A 15,263-nucleotide genomic window follows, 5' to 3' on the forward strand; every position below is an offset into this window, starting at 1 on the left:
CAAACCACCATCCGGCAAACTAATTTCAAAATCCCCCCCCCTCCCACATCAGCTGTTGAGTTCTGTGACGCCCGGCGTTGCAGCTCTGACATCACAGGACAGCGCCGGTAGTTCTCGGCCAGCTGCATCACCCCGATCCTCCAGCTGCTGCACAGAGCCGATGCCGCTGTGCCGGGAGGCCAGGTGAGCGCTTTGTCTGGCCCCAGACATCCCAGCGTCCCGGAGATGGCGAGCCCTGGCCAGGGCTCGACAATAACCTTCATACTTTTGTATATTTTATACAAAGTCATCTTATTGCCCCCACAAACCGGGTCCTCATTTTACCCACCTTAGAAAGGATGGAAGGCTAAGTCAACCTTGAGCCTGGTGAGAATTGAACTCGCAGTAATTGCAGGCAGCTGGATGTTAAATGCTGCCTTACGCCACTCAGGCTCTTAGTACTTTTTTAAGCTTGTTGAAATTGGATCTCCTGAATCTGGGGGTGGGGGGTGGGGGGTATGAGCAGTTCTCCTTTCTCTAGGACCCTAAGAAAAGAGAATCGCTTCCTTTCAAGAATCCTACTACTTTCACAGGGGTTGCAATCAGATCTTGTGAGAATCAGTCTCCTTGTTTTTCATCAGCCTCCTACAAAGTAAAAGCCGGCAAGGCCACGGAAAAATACTTTGGGCCCTAGCCATTTTGGCTGAGTTGGTTTTCCAACAGATGTCCAAGTAGTTGAATTTGCCTGTTATTACTGTGTCTTCCTTCCACAAACATTTGGAAATTAATCCAGGAGGACTTTCTCCAGATCATCTGCCTCCTTTAGCAATCTCTAACTCAACCCCAAGAATATGTTCCCCTCCCTTCTATTCCTGCCCAGGTGCTCTGGCCGGTTCCTCAGATTCCTGATCTCAGTGCATTTTCTTCACACCATATTTCCTTCTCTTCTGTCTGACCTCTTCAAAGTGCACCCTTCAGCTCCTGCCTTCCATTTTCCCCCCTGCTTCTCTCCCATATTCTGGGCAGCTCTCTGGAATCCTTGGGTCACATAACATTATCTTTCTCTTTTTACACTCAAGTGGCCATTAGCGAGGGCCTTCATGGCTTATGAGACCCTCCAAATTCCTTATATCTTTGTCGTCTCATTCAGGAAGGGACACAGTATTCTTTGTAAAAAAAAAAGTTGATCCTTTAATCCATTCCATCAATCTACTTGTGCAATATTTCACAAGCATGTTTTCCATCCTGATGGCTACTATTATATACCAAACAACAATCACATTCTTGGCTGGAGCAAATTATGGGCACCTTTTTCAAAGGTGAGAACATGCATGCTTTTCCATGAATTTTGGCATGCTTTATTATCCCCTTACTTTACTTTACTTTATTTGATTTATATACTGCCCTACTCCCGAAGGACTCAGGGCGGTGAACAGCCAAACAGTAAAAATACAAAATTTAAAAACAAAGTAAAATCGAATTAAACAATTTGGCCCAGACAGATTAAAACACCCCAATTATTTAAAAACCAATTAAAATTTGCATAATTAAAAAGAGGGAAAACATTAGGCCAGGCCTGCCTGGTGGAATAAACCTTAGAACAATCTGAAGAGTTTAAATGAAAACATTTCTGCTGTTTGTGTTGTTCCCATACTGTGCAAGAAACAGAGTCCTCTGTCGTTAAATTTTCTTCCAAATCTGGGTCAGTCACATTGAAGTAACTGGGTCAAATTGTGCCATCTCCACAACTCCAGATTCTCTGGACCAAGTAACTCTAGATTATCAAGTTTTTTTTATTTTTACAGCAAAACCATGGGATGTACTGTGTGCATTCAGCATTATCTCTCAACCTCAGAAGTCTCCATCTAGATTATAATTCTAAAAATGGGATTTACACTCCTTACCTCAAGGGTTTTCTGGATTATGTAGGACATTGGGAGCCTGAGCCCAATTGACATTTTCCATTAATTTTTTGAATTTGGCCAATTGTTCACTTCAGTTACCTTTGATATTTCCCCCCTTTTCATTCCAGAATCAAACGCAACTAAAACCAATTATAAGGTAGAAGGAAATAATGGAAGCAAACTGGATTCCCTTCTCCCTTCCCAAGAGTTCCTTTCAGAAAATGCAATCATCCACAGCTTTGGGGATAAGAGATCAGATTCGAAAGAATCCATCTGGAACAGGACCCTGAACAGTATTTTTAATCCCGTGAATCCCATCAACACCTTTGGGCCTGAAATAGACCATCTTTATGTTGACTATGATGACAGTGATGAGCTGCTGGCTTACGCTGCTAATGGCACTTTTATGGAGCTGACCCATGAGGAAGGCAGCAACACATCTTCAGAGATCCAGCTTTCCAATGCTACTATTTCTTCTGCCGGTGCCCAGGGGAACAGAACCCAGAAGATGAGGTAAGGACTTGGGAAGTGAAATTTTGCTCTGATGTTGTTTCTAATGCATTTCAAGATGAAGGCCTGTACAGTAAGTTGGACGGACAGTTATTTAAACAAAAAAAGGTCAGCTGCTTTCCAAAATAACCATGTGTAAAAGGAGGAAGTTGTTGCTTGTTTGCCCCAATAGAAACTCACTCTTCTAAGTAAAGACCTTTTCTGTCCTCAGAGCATCCTTCCCTCCAGAGAGGCAGAAGTCATGGTATGTGAGAATGGCCTTGAAGGAGGGAATGATCAGACAAGCAAGGCAGGAGCCCCAAGTGGTCTAATGGTCAGAGAAAGAAGCTTAGGAAGGGGACACCCCCCCCCAACTGATAGACTTGCATGATTCTATTAATGTAGCTTTACAAAAAGTAGAATTGTCTCATCTAATCGTGTTCCCGGTCTAGCTTACCTGGGAGGTTTGACCTAGGACAGACTTGTTTCCCTTCCATTTTAATACGTATGGGGCATATACTCCTTTTCTCCTGGAAGACAGGGAAAGGACCACGAGACTTCAAAAGTTCTAAACATGGCGATCTGGCAGGAAGATGCTTGCTGAGCCCAGCACAGAAATCTTTGAACTTTACATAATTTCTCTTCTACCCCGTCTTCATTTCATTTTATTTCTCCTTTTTCCTCCCCTTCTTGGAGTACTAACCCTTCCCTCTTCTTTCCTGTTCTGTTCCCAAAAGGAAGGAGACGTATGTAGGTTTGAGTGTGTGCAATTTGTGTATGAAATGATAACCTATATGTGTAGATATTATTGGGAGATTAAATTTACATATGGAATGACTTATTTTATAACTCATTTAATTTGGTCTAAGTCAGAATTGGCAACCATTGATTAACAAGTTTGGAAAATGGAACGTTGCACAGGAGTCTTACGTTTTGTTTTTCTCTTTCTTTGTTCGAAGAGGAACATCTTAAATTTAGGATCGACTTCCTTTTGGTAATTATGGTAATTTTGAAAGTAAATGAAAAATGCAAGAAAACAACCAAGCTCAGAGAGCACTAAGGACCTCTTAAATGAAAAATCTAAGAGCCTGTAGTACAGTGGACTCATAAGAGCCTGTAGTACAGTGGACTAAAGCACTGTTATTAAAATCTGCTGCTTGCAATTACTGCAAGTTCAAATCTCACCAGGCTCAAGGTTGACTCAGCCTTCCATCCTTTCAAAGGTAGGTGAAATGAGGGCCCAGATTGTGGGGGCAATAAGCTGACTTTGTATAAATATACAAAAGTATGAAGGCTATTGCTTAACGCATTGTAAGCCGCCCTGAGTCTCCGGAGAAGGGCGGCATATAAATTAAAAGCAAAAAAAAATGTATTACAATCAGGTTCTTTAATATCAAAACTTTCTTCAAATAAAAAGGAGGAAAGATACACTGCTATTACGAGTTTTCTGGTTTTATGTTGGAATAGAACCTAGAGAAAAGAGAGCAGGTCGGTTCTTTTGAGTGGGGGTTCGGGAGTCATTTGGAATTGAAGCTCTTTCAGTCCCAGATAACCTGAGCCTGAACCGGAATCTGGGTTTTGCATCCTACTTTTTTAAGCACTCCTTCAGAAGATGGATACCGTTCCTAAGGCATTTGGAGTATTAAGGGGAAGACTTACTCAGCAAACCCAACAGCAAGGCTGGCAGGGATTAATTGTAGATGAGACTTAGCTAGGCCAGGCGAATCTCCAAGTCCAGCAGTCCAAAGTCAAGCCAAAGATTTACATGCCAAATCAAAGGAGAGCCAAGGTCGTAGTAAATCAACAAGCTGGCATTGTAAATAACTGGATCCCAGGTGCCTCAATTCACAAGCCAGATGCTGGAATTGCTTCCAGAACAACTTTCTCTCTGCTGAATATGCACAGCTGTAGTCCTGCTGCTTTCTCACAAATTGCACACTTTGGTGAGGTGCAGAGATCCTTGGAGGAATTGCTGGGGTGAGGGGCAAGTGGGTGCCTGGGGCAGCCTGCATTGCAACCAAGTCAGACCCTGAGGGCACAGAATGCAAGGAATAGACAGAATAATCCAAACTTGGCACAAAATGTGGCTACACTGATGCTGGTTTGAAATTGGGAGGTGATTATCAGTAATTTTTCAACCCAACTCAAAATGCAACTCTTGACTTTGAAAGGGCTGCTGTCATTCATTCCAAGTTTACGTCTGCCTTCTTGAGTTCTCCTATCGTCTTCTTCAGAAGTTGAGAAGGAGGTGAGCCTTTTGTGGCTCAGTGTATCACGGAACTCAGCCACTGGCAGTCTGTGGTGCAGGAACATGATGTCAGCCTTGGAAGCCATATTAGGCCGGAAGCTTCCATGCTGCCACCTCCTCGTGTGTGGGAAAGTAGGAGGGGGGATTTAGCAGAGGGGAATTAGTAGACATAATAGCATTCTTCCTATCGGTCAAGGTCAGGGGCTGAGTCGGGATGGAACGGACGTTGATTGGAGCATGTGACCAACTGGGGAGAAATGGGATGGTTTTGGGAGCTTTGAATTGCTGAAGGAAAGCCGGGGCTTTTCAGATTCGGGATTTCCCAGATGTGCCAGTTTGCCTATTCTAGTAAAGAGGACTTTGGAAAATGCTTGCTTCCGCGTATTTACTTGGAGTGGGGGGTCTGGAACGCTGACACATGGTCTCATCTGGCTCGTGTGCAGCTGCCCTATGACCTCAGCAGCAAATTAAAGGGTCTGCTTTATACCACTGCCCTGTAACCCAAACCACAGAGGGTGTGATGTCTTCTGTGACCTCCTTATGCCAGATCAAGTTCAGACATACATTATAAATTGGATTTTTTTGATTTAAATCGGATTTTTTTATTTAAATCGGATTTTTTTATTTAAATAAAAATCACAGGTCACAGGGGAGGGGCGGGGGGGTAGCGGTTATCATTAAAGAAGGTCTGAGACCGAGGGAGGCCACTGTTCCTCAGACGGCCGGCTGTGAATCCCTTTTTGTGAAATGGGGTCATGGGGTTCAGATGGGTTTGCTGATCACGTACCTGGCTCCCTGCCACGTGGCAACAGCCCTGCCCGAGCTACTCAACGTCATCGCCGCGGTGGCGGTTGATACCCCTAAGCTTATGGTTATGGGGGATTTCAACCTGCCGTCCGTGGGTGAGACGTCAGAGATGGCTCGGGAGTTCATGGCTTCCATGACAGCTATGGACCTGACCCAGTTAATTCATGGCCCTACCCACACAGGGGGAAACACGCTGGATCTGGTTTTTGTCTCTGGACAGTGGTTGAGGGATCTTGATATAGGGGATATAGTTACTGAACCCTTGTCATGGTCAGATCACTCTCTCCTTCGTCTCGACTTTCGAACCGCTGCACCCCGCCGCAGGGAGGCGGAGCCGGTCAGATGGTTCCGCCCCAGGCGCCTGATGGAACCTGACAGATTCCAGACGGAGCTTGGGCCATTTCCTGAGGTTCTGGCACACGCCTCGACTGGAGACCTGATGGCCGCCTGGGATAGGGCGGCTGCTGGTGCTCTGGATCGGGTCGTGCCTTTGCAGCCTCTGACCCGGCGCCGATCTCAATTGGCTCCTTGGTTTACCGAGGAGCTGAGGGAGTTGAAGCACCAGAAAAGACGCCTAGAGAGTAGTTGGAGGGCCAGTCTTCTTGAATCTGACCGGACACTAGTAAGATCCCACATTAGGAATTACTTAGTGGCGATAAAAGCAGCGAAATGTAGTTATTTTGCTGCTCTTATTGCGTCATCAGATAATTGCCCGGCCGCCCTCTTTAGGGTGACCCGCTCCCTGCTCCACCAGGAAGCGCGGGAGGACCCCTTGGAGGGTAGAGCCGAGGATTTTGTTCAGTATCTGTATGACAAAATCACTCAGATTCGGGAAGATTTGGACTCCGACTGGGTAGTCTCAGGGGGAGAGACAGGGGCAGGTCTTGAGAATGTTATCTGGGATGAGTTTGATCCTGTGACCCCTGAGGACGTGGACAGGATTCTGGGTAGACTGAACGCGACCACTTGTTTATTGGACCCGTGTCCTTCCTGGTTAGTACTGGCTTCCCGGGAAGTGACACGAGGCTGGCTCCAGGGGATTATAAACGCTTCGCTGAGTGAGGGTGACTTTCCCGCCGCCTTGAAAGAGGCGGTGGTGAGGCCTCTCCTCAAGAAGCCTTCCCTGGACCCGGCAATGTTGGTAAATTATCGTCCGGTCTCCAATCTTCGCTTTGTTGCGAAGGTTGTTGAGAGTGTGGTCGCGCAACAGCTCCCCCAGCACCTGGATGAAACGACGTATCTGGATCCGTTCCAGTCGGGCTTCAGGCCCGGGTACAGCACGGAAACGGCATTGGTCGCGTTGGTTGATGACCTCTGGAGGGCTCGGGACAGGGGGTGCTCCTCTGTCCTGGTCCTGTTAGATCTCTCAGCGGCTTTTGATACCATCGACCATGGTATCATGCTGCACCGGTTGGAAGAGTTGGGGGTGGGAGGCACTGTGTTGCGGTGGTTCTCCTCCTTTCTCTCTGACCGGTCGCAGTCTGTGTTGACAGGGGGACAGAGGTCGACCCCGAGGCCCCTCATATGTGGGGTGCCGCAAGGGTCGGTCCTCTCGCCTCTCCTGTTCAACATTTATGTGAAGCCGCTGGGCGAGATCATCCGTGGTTTCGGGGTGGAGTACCATCAGTACGCTGACGACACCCAGCTGTACATCTCCACCCCGGATCACCCCAACGATGCCCTTGAAGTGATGTCCCGGTGCCTGGAGGCCGTATGGATCTGGTTGGGGAGGAACAGGCTCAGGCTCAACCCATCCAAGACTGAGTGGCTGTGGTTTCCGACGTCCCGATATAGTCAGTTGACGCCATCACTGACTATTGGGGGCGAATCATTGGCCCCCACGGAGAGGGCTCGCAACTTGGGCGTCCTCCTGGACTCACGGCTGTCTTTAGAAGAGCACTTGACGGCCGTGACCGGGAGGATTTTTCATCAGGTTCGCCTGATTCGCCAGTTGCGTCCCTTTCTGGATCGGGACTCTTTACGCACGGTCACTCATGCCCTTGTCACCTCCCGCCTGGACTATTGCAACGCTCTCTACATGGGGCTCCCCTTGAGGAGCACCCGGAGGCTCCAACTGGCGCAGAGTGCGGCCGCGTGGGTGGTAATGGGAGCGACATGGCGTTCCCATGTAACACCTCTCCTGCGCGAGCTGCACTGGCTCCCGGTGGTCTTCCGGGTGCGCTTCAAGGTTTTGGTTACCACCTTTAAAGCGCTCCATGGCTTAGGACCCGGGTACTTGCGGGACCGCCTACTACCACCAATAGCCTCCCACCGGCCGGTACGCTCCCATAGAGAGGGGCTCCTCCGGGTGCCGTCAGCCAAACAATGCCGACTGGCGGCCCCCAGGGGGAGAGCCTTCTCTGTGGGGGCACCTACTATCTGGAACGAGCTCCCCCCAGAGATACGGAGGATCCCGGATCTGCGCACCTTCCGCCGCGCCTTAAAGACCTTACTATTTCACCAGGCCGGCCTGGCCTAATTTTCCCCCTCTTTTATAAAAGATTTTTAAAATTTTAAATATTTTTTAGTATTTATATATTCAATTTTAAATTGGTTTTAAAAGTTTGGGGTTTTAAATTTGTCGGGGCCAAAATTATTTAATTTGATTTTATTCTATTTTTTAAATTTTGTATTGTATGTGTTTTTATTGTTTGGCTGTGCACCGCCCTGAGTCCTTCGGGAGTAGGGCGGTATAGAAATCTAATAAATAATAATAATAATAAAAAATCAGATTTTTTTTATTTTTATTGAATTTATTTTAATAATAAACTTTTGGGGTAAAAATCTATCGTAAGATAGTTTTCTATTTAAGATACATAAATAATTTAGTTTATTCAGCATGAAATGGAGCTTAGTTATGTAGCACAAGGCTGTATATTCTGCAACACTGGGACTATCTGTGAGTCAACAGCGGGTCAAAGGAGTAGCAGAGATGACAGTTGCTCTTTAAAAATTATGATTTAAATCGAGTTGATTTAAATCAAGTCTTTTTACTAGTGATTTAAATCATGATTTAAATCATGATTTAAATCGACTCAATTTAAATCAAATCCACCCTGATTATAAGACTAGTGTCTTCATTCCTAAAACTTGCTTAGTTTGGTTACTTTTATTTTGTTGGTTTTGTTGGTGGTGTAACACATTCTGTGAACTCACATAGGCCTTGCATTAGTTCATGATTCAGTGCCTGCCCCATAGTCGCCCAGCTGGCTTTCATGCCTAAAGGACATGAAACATGAAACTCCTACATCAATGACGCTCATCTATCACTATTTGCATATCTATCAATCTAGAAACAAATCTCTTTTTTAATTCAAGTAGCAATAGCAATAGCACTTAGACTTATATATCACTTCACAGTGCTTTCCAGCCCACTCTAAACGGTTTGCAGAGTCAGCCTCTTGTCCCCAACAATCTGGGTCCTCATTTTACCCACCTCAGAAGGATGGAAGGCTGACTCAACCTTGAGCCTGGTGAGACTCGAACTGCCAAACTGCAGCTAGCAGTCAGCTGAAGTAGCCTGCAGTACTGCACTGTGCCACCACAGCTCTTAAATACTATACTACTAGTGTAATTATTTGAGAAATATCACATAAGACTGAGCATTGTGATTTATTTGTGGGAGGCGGCTATTAAAAATGTTCCTTTGGGGTATTCTCTGATTTATTTTTTTTTAGAGTGGGCACCCAGAGCAATAAATTGAGCATATCCCTTCTGCTCGATTGTGTAGATAGATGATCTTGCAAGCTGTACAAGGGATCAGAAATTTAAAAACCAACTTGAATAGGGCCCGGATCCCTGATGGCAGCCAATGTAACTCCCACAAAAATAGGTGTTTCAAGTCTTATCCTGTGTCAGCCTTGGAAGCCATATTAGGCCAGAAGCTTCAATGCTGCCACCTCCTCATGTGTGGGAAAGTAGGAGGGGGGATTTAGGAGAGGGGACTTAGTAGACATAATAGTGTTCTTCCTATCGGTCAAGGTCAGGGTGAGCCAGCATCTGGAGGAGGAGTGGTCAGGGACTGGCTTGAGGTGAAACGGACGATGATTGGAGAGAAAGGAGGTGGTTTTGGGAGCTTTGAATTACTGAAGGAAAGCCCGGGTTTTTCAGATTCGGGATTTCCCAGATATGCCAGTTTCCCTATTGCTAGTAAAGAGAACTTTGGAAAATGCCTGCTTCAATGTCTTTACTGGGAGTCGGGGGTTTTTATGGAACACTGACATTCTGGTTTTTTCAGGTCTTATTCTGATGTAGCCGCTCTGATCGTGGTTCTCAGACCTGCCCCAGTAAAATTCTCAAGTAAAATTCTCAATGCCCTTTGAAGTGAAAAGGCACTTTTACTAAGGAATGCTGATTGTAGGAAAGTCAAGCAGAATCTAACATTCTTGCGCACCAATGCAGAACTAAAACCCCTGGTTTTCCCTCCCCCTCCCCCCCTATGGTCCATCCGTGTGTAGCCAATTCACCATCATTGTGATGTTATGGGAAACTTGGAGGTGTTTGGGCTGGTGAACTTCCACACTCAGGGCAAATGGCCTTGAAGATGTCAGTGCTCCAGCATGAACCAAACGGCTCTGTTCATCCTCAGCTGTCAATTCCCTCCTCCCAATTTCCTACCCTAAGGGTACCCAGGAAAGTGCCCATTTGTTCCCCACTCGCTCTGCCTTGGTACCGGCAAGTTGCCAAGCTGAAGCTGATGGTTTGGAAAGGCTGCCTCCCCTTGACAGGAACGTTGGGCCTGCAAAATAAATGGAAAGACACAAGAGAAACAAGATAGAAATACAGAGTAGGGTATTATTTCGGTTTATTGGGATACTGGTTATGGAAATGTTTGAGAAGTTTGGCTGCTTTAATGTGTTTAAGGTCCACCCATTCAGTTTCTGAAGGAGGGAAGTCCTTCCATGCTACCAAATACTGAAGTTTTCCTCGGTTTCTACAAGAGTATAAAATGTTCTTAATTTCAGAATGTTGTCCCCCTCGATCATGAAGGGTGGTGGTGGCCGGATTGGGCGTAGCAGGGATTGAGTTTCTGGTTTCATTAGGCTACAGTGGAAAATTGGGTGAATGGGCCTAAGGGCCTTCGGCAGTTTGAGTTCAACTGTGACCAGATTGATGATTCTCTTGATGGGGAAAGGGCCAACATACTTGACTCCCAGTTTTTTAGAAGGCTGCTTGGATTGTAGGTATTTGGTTGACAGATAAACCCATCTCCTATTTTAAAGGCTTTGGGATTTCTTCGTTTTTTTGTCTGCCTGTTTTTTATAAATCTCTCTTGCTTCCTCCAACGATTTCCTGACAACAGGCCATGTGTCTTGTAGTTGGACAACCCAATCCTTTAGGGATGAGATGCGGAGGGTGGTCAGGGCAGTTCAGGAATGGGTGCAAAGTCTTGTCCTGTGGCCATTTTTGAAAGGGGTGAATCTGGTGCTGCTATAATAATACTGAGTTATTATAGGCCACCTCGGCAAATGGCAAAAGGTCTGTTGAATTGTCCTGTTGATAATTTATATAGCAACTCAGGTACTGTTCTAGCACCCCATTTCTAGTATGTTCGCACCATCCATTTATTTGAGGATGATGACTGGAACTAAGCCCTTGAGATGTCTCAAGAAACTCTGAAAATTCCTGCCAAAATTTGGAGGTAAATTGCACTCCGCAGTCAGAAATTATTCGATAGAATGCCCTGTAGTCTATAGATGTGGTGAATGAACAGATAAGCTAAGGTGCGAGCAGACAGGATTTTTTGGCTGGGCACAAAATGCATCTCTTTGGAGAACAAATCAGTAATCACCCAAATTATGGTGTTTCCAGAACTTCCTCAGAGTTCCACTATAAAGTCCATAGAAATTTCCTTCCAAGGGGCATTGGGTTCCACCACAGGTTTTCCTTGCTGCTGTTTGGCCAAAGCACAAACTGGGCAGATAGCCACGTAACTTTTGACTGTCTTTTTAAAGTGACGGCCACCAGAATTGGCACTTAATCAGGTGTAGCATTTTTACAAAGCCAAAATGTCCGGTTGTTTTTGAGTCATGGCTTTTCTCCAGAATTAGTAACCTTTGACTTTCTTTCTTTGCCCCTATCAAATTAAACTTCCTTGCATTGTGCATTAGTTCTTTTGCTCCTGGAACCTCGTCTCCCTCTAATGCCATCTTTAGGGTGTTCGCTTTGCCTTCTCCCACCTGGGTTCTACTTTTGCCTGTGCTCGGGTGATGACCAGAACTGTGAGCTGGCAAGATAGAATAACTGGTCTCACTATTTCCTGTTTGGAGCTACTGTATTGGGGCATCCTGGAAAGGTCATCGGCTAAAAAATTCCCACCATCACCACAGAAGATAGCAGAGGGTGAAATTAAACCGATTAAAGTACTGAGCCTACCAGAGTTGCTTGGGTGATAGCCGCTGAGATATTTTTAGGGCTTCTAGATTCTTGTGATCAGTCCACACCTCGACAGGGACCTTGCTCCCTTCCAGGAAGTGCCTCCACATTAAGAGCACCCAGCACACCACATAAGCCTCCTTCTCCTCTGTTCAGTATCAGTTAGCTTCTTGGAGATGTATGCACACAGCTGCTGGCTGTTCTTTTGTGGAAGGACTGCCCCACCACCATATCGCTGGCGTCTGCCTGAATGATAAACGGGGCAGTTCAGTCTGGGTGTTTTAGCACCGACTTGGCAGCAAGCAATGTTCAAATTTTTCGAAAACTGCCTGGCACTCTTATTGTCCACTTCAGGGGCTGACTTGATTTGGGTTTCCTCTCCTCTTCGTCTTTAGCAGATTGGTGATGGGGAGGGCAATCTGGGCGAATGACAGGATCAATTGGCAGTAAAAATTTGCAAATCCCAAAAAGTTTGCAATTGCTTTTTGGTACGGGGCAGGCCCACTCCAGCACCATCTTAACTTTCTTGGGGTCCATCTCTATCCCCTCATAGGAAATGCGATAACCCAAATAGTCAATTTTGCTCTGATAGAACACACACTTTGAAAGTTTAGCAGCCCTACGTTTTTTGAGTACCACTCTTAACTAGTTTCACATGCTCTGCCATAATTTCTATATAGATCAATGTGTCATTCAGGTAGATCAACAGGCCCTTGTACAGGTGTTCATGCAGCACCTCATTTATCAGATACAAGAAAACTGTGGAGGCCCCTTATACCCTAAAGGGAAGGACCCTAAATTGAAAACACTCTAAGGGGCAATTAAATAACAATAGCAATAACCTTTAGGCTTGTATACCGCTTCACAGTGCTTTTACAGCCCTCTCTAAGCAGTTTACAGAGTCAGCTTATTGCCCCCAACAATCTGGGTCCTCATTTTACCGACCTTGGAAGGACGGAAGGCTGAGTCAACCTTGAGCCTGATGAGATTTGAACTGCCAAGTTGCAGGCAGCCGGCAGGCAGCAGAAGTAGCCTGCAGTACTGCACTCTAACCACTGCACCACCACAGCTCTTAAAAGTGGTTTTCCACTGTTTATTTGTCAGATACCTTATGACACCTAGTTTATTTTGCCAAGTCCAAATATGACACATCAATGTGGTTTTGATGGGGCCCCCTTATTTCAGAGGAACAAGCAACATACTGTATATCAAGAATAAACTTTCTTGTAGAAAGATGCATCAACCTGATGGCAATACAAATGTTAAAATTACCTGAATCAAAGGATGAACTAACAGAACAGACACCTTGCTAGGATTTTGCTGCACACTATGAAACCAGAGTCAGAAGTGGGTATGCAAGCAACTGTATGATGCCATGTTTGTAATGGGACCAGACGTAAAGTGCAGATTATGCAGAGAGGCCTCAGAGACAGTCCAACACATAACAGCAAGGTGTAAGATGCAGGTAGGAACAGCATACACTGAAAAGCACAACCAAGTAGCTGTGGCATTGTGTATCGAAACTTCTGTACAGAATAGGGGTTGGACTCTCCTAAGTCTACATGAGAGAAATCGCAGAAAGTTATAGAAAATAAGAGGGCTAAGATCCAGTGAGACTTGTTCCTGATAGATAGGCAGGTACAAGCCAATCAACCAGAAGACAGCAGTGATGATAGATGTAGCAATGCCAAGTGACAGAAACATCAGGAAGGAGGAGGATGAGAAGCTGGAGAAGGACCAGGGCCTGAAGGAGGAACTGGAGGGGAAATGGAAAGTCAAGGCCAAAGTGGTCCCAGTGATGGTAAGAGCACTCGGGGCTGTGACTCCTAAACCCAGGAATCTGGACATCACAGGCATCCAGAAGAGTGCAGTGGCCGGAAAAGCTGAGATTCTGTGCAGAACCCTCAAATGCCCTGGCCTCTGTAGAGGACCCAAGATTGAGGAGCCTAGACCATCCATAAGGCCAAGAAGGGACCTTTAAAAAAATACAATAAAATGTTTATTGTATTCAAAAATTACAGGTGGGCTTTGAGATCTGATACCTTGAATTTGATCATGACTAACAGAAGAATTGATTAAAGATACTAACATAAATGATTAAAGAGCCTTGGTGGCGCAGCAGACTAAAGCACTGTTAAGTAACACCAGCTGCCTGCAATTATTGCAAGTTCAAATCTCACCAGGCTCAAGGTTGACTCAGCCTTCCATCCTTTCGAGGTAGGTAAAATGAGGACCCGATTTGTGGGGGCAATAAGCTGACTTAGTATAAAAAAGAACACCGCTGGGGGGAGGGGCGAAAGCCCTACTAAGCAGGTATATACAAAAGTATGAAGGCTATTGCTTAACCCATTGTAAGCCGCCCTGAGTCTCCGGAGAAGGGCGGCATATAAATCGAACCAACCAACCAATCAATCAATCAATAAACAAACAATCAAACAAACAAACAAACAAACATGATGGAAACTTTGAGTGCAAGTCAGCACACATTTTTAGAATCCTTGATTTTAACAAATAATTTCTGTATTTCTTTACTTTAAAAAACAGTCAAGTGCAAACAAAGAGCAATAAAGATGACAAGGGGGCTGGATGCTAAAACAGATGAAGAACTTTTGCAGGAATTGGCTACGTCTAGTCTAGTGAAAAGGAGATGCAGGGGTGACAGAATAGCAGTGTTCCAATATTTCAGGGACTGCCACAAAGAAAAGGGGATCAACCTCTTCTCAAAAGCACCAGAAGGCAGAACAAGAAGCAATGGATGGAAGCTATTCAAGGAGAGAAACAACCTAGAACTAAGCAGAAAGTTCCTGACAATGAGAACAATTAACCATTGGAAGGGCTTCCCTCCAGAATATGTGGGTTCACTGGAGGTTTTTAAGATGAGATTTGACAGCAATTTGTCCAGAACAATATCGGGTCTCCTGCATGTGCAGGGGGTTGGACTAGAAGACCTCCAAGGTCCCTTCCAAACCTGTTATTCTGAACCAAGAAATGTAGGAAAGCAGATTTTGATAAAGTAACAAAGGTGTCATGGAAAGAAAACCTTGAAAGCTAAAGTAGAATTTATTGAAAAGGCAAAGGTGATCTTCCGGGTGCGCTTTAAGGTGTTGGTTCTCATCTTTAAAGCGCTCCATGGCTTAGGGCCAGGATATTTGCGAGACCGCCTGCTGCTACCGATAACCTCCCACCGGCCAATACGCTCTCACAGAGAGGGCCTCCTCAGGGTGCCGTCGGTCAGGCAATGTCGGCTGGCGGCCCCCAGGGGGAGAGCCTTCTCTGTGGGGGCACCCGCCCTGTGGAATGAGTTGCCTCCTGGAATACGATTGATCCCGGACCTCCGGACCTTCCGTAAAGCCCTGAAGACGTTTTTATTCCACCAAGCCGGCCTAGCCTAAATGGTTTTTAATTGGGATTTTAAATTTTATGGATTTGGGGGTTTTAAATTGGGAAGCTAATGATTTAAT

General features: G+C 45.6%; 1 protein-coding gene across 7 annotated transcripts in view; it reads left to right on the top strand.

Moving 5' to 3' along the window:
* ADAMTSL2 (ADAMTS like 2) overlaps positions 1-15,263 on the top strand; it is a 178,887-nt gene that overhangs the window by 100,330 nt on the left and 63,294 nt on the right. For all 7 annotated transcript variants that reach the window (XM_087879686.1, XM_087879687.1, XM_087879692.1 and 4 more), the window contains one exon: positions 2,012-2,396. In XM_087879686.1, the coding sequence (XP_087735812.1) occupies positions 2,012-2,396 (385 nt within the window). The remainder of the gene's footprint in view (positions 1-2,011; positions 2,397-15,263) is intronic.

The sequence above is a fragment of the Pantherophis guttatus genome, chromosome 16 (assembly GCF_059756535.1).
Source record: "Pantherophis guttatus breed Tessera chromosome 16, ASM5975653v1, whole genome shotgun sequence".
Classification (NCBI taxonomy): Eukaryota; Metazoa; Chordata; class Lepidosauria; order Squamata; family Colubridae; genus Pantherophis; species Pantherophis guttatus.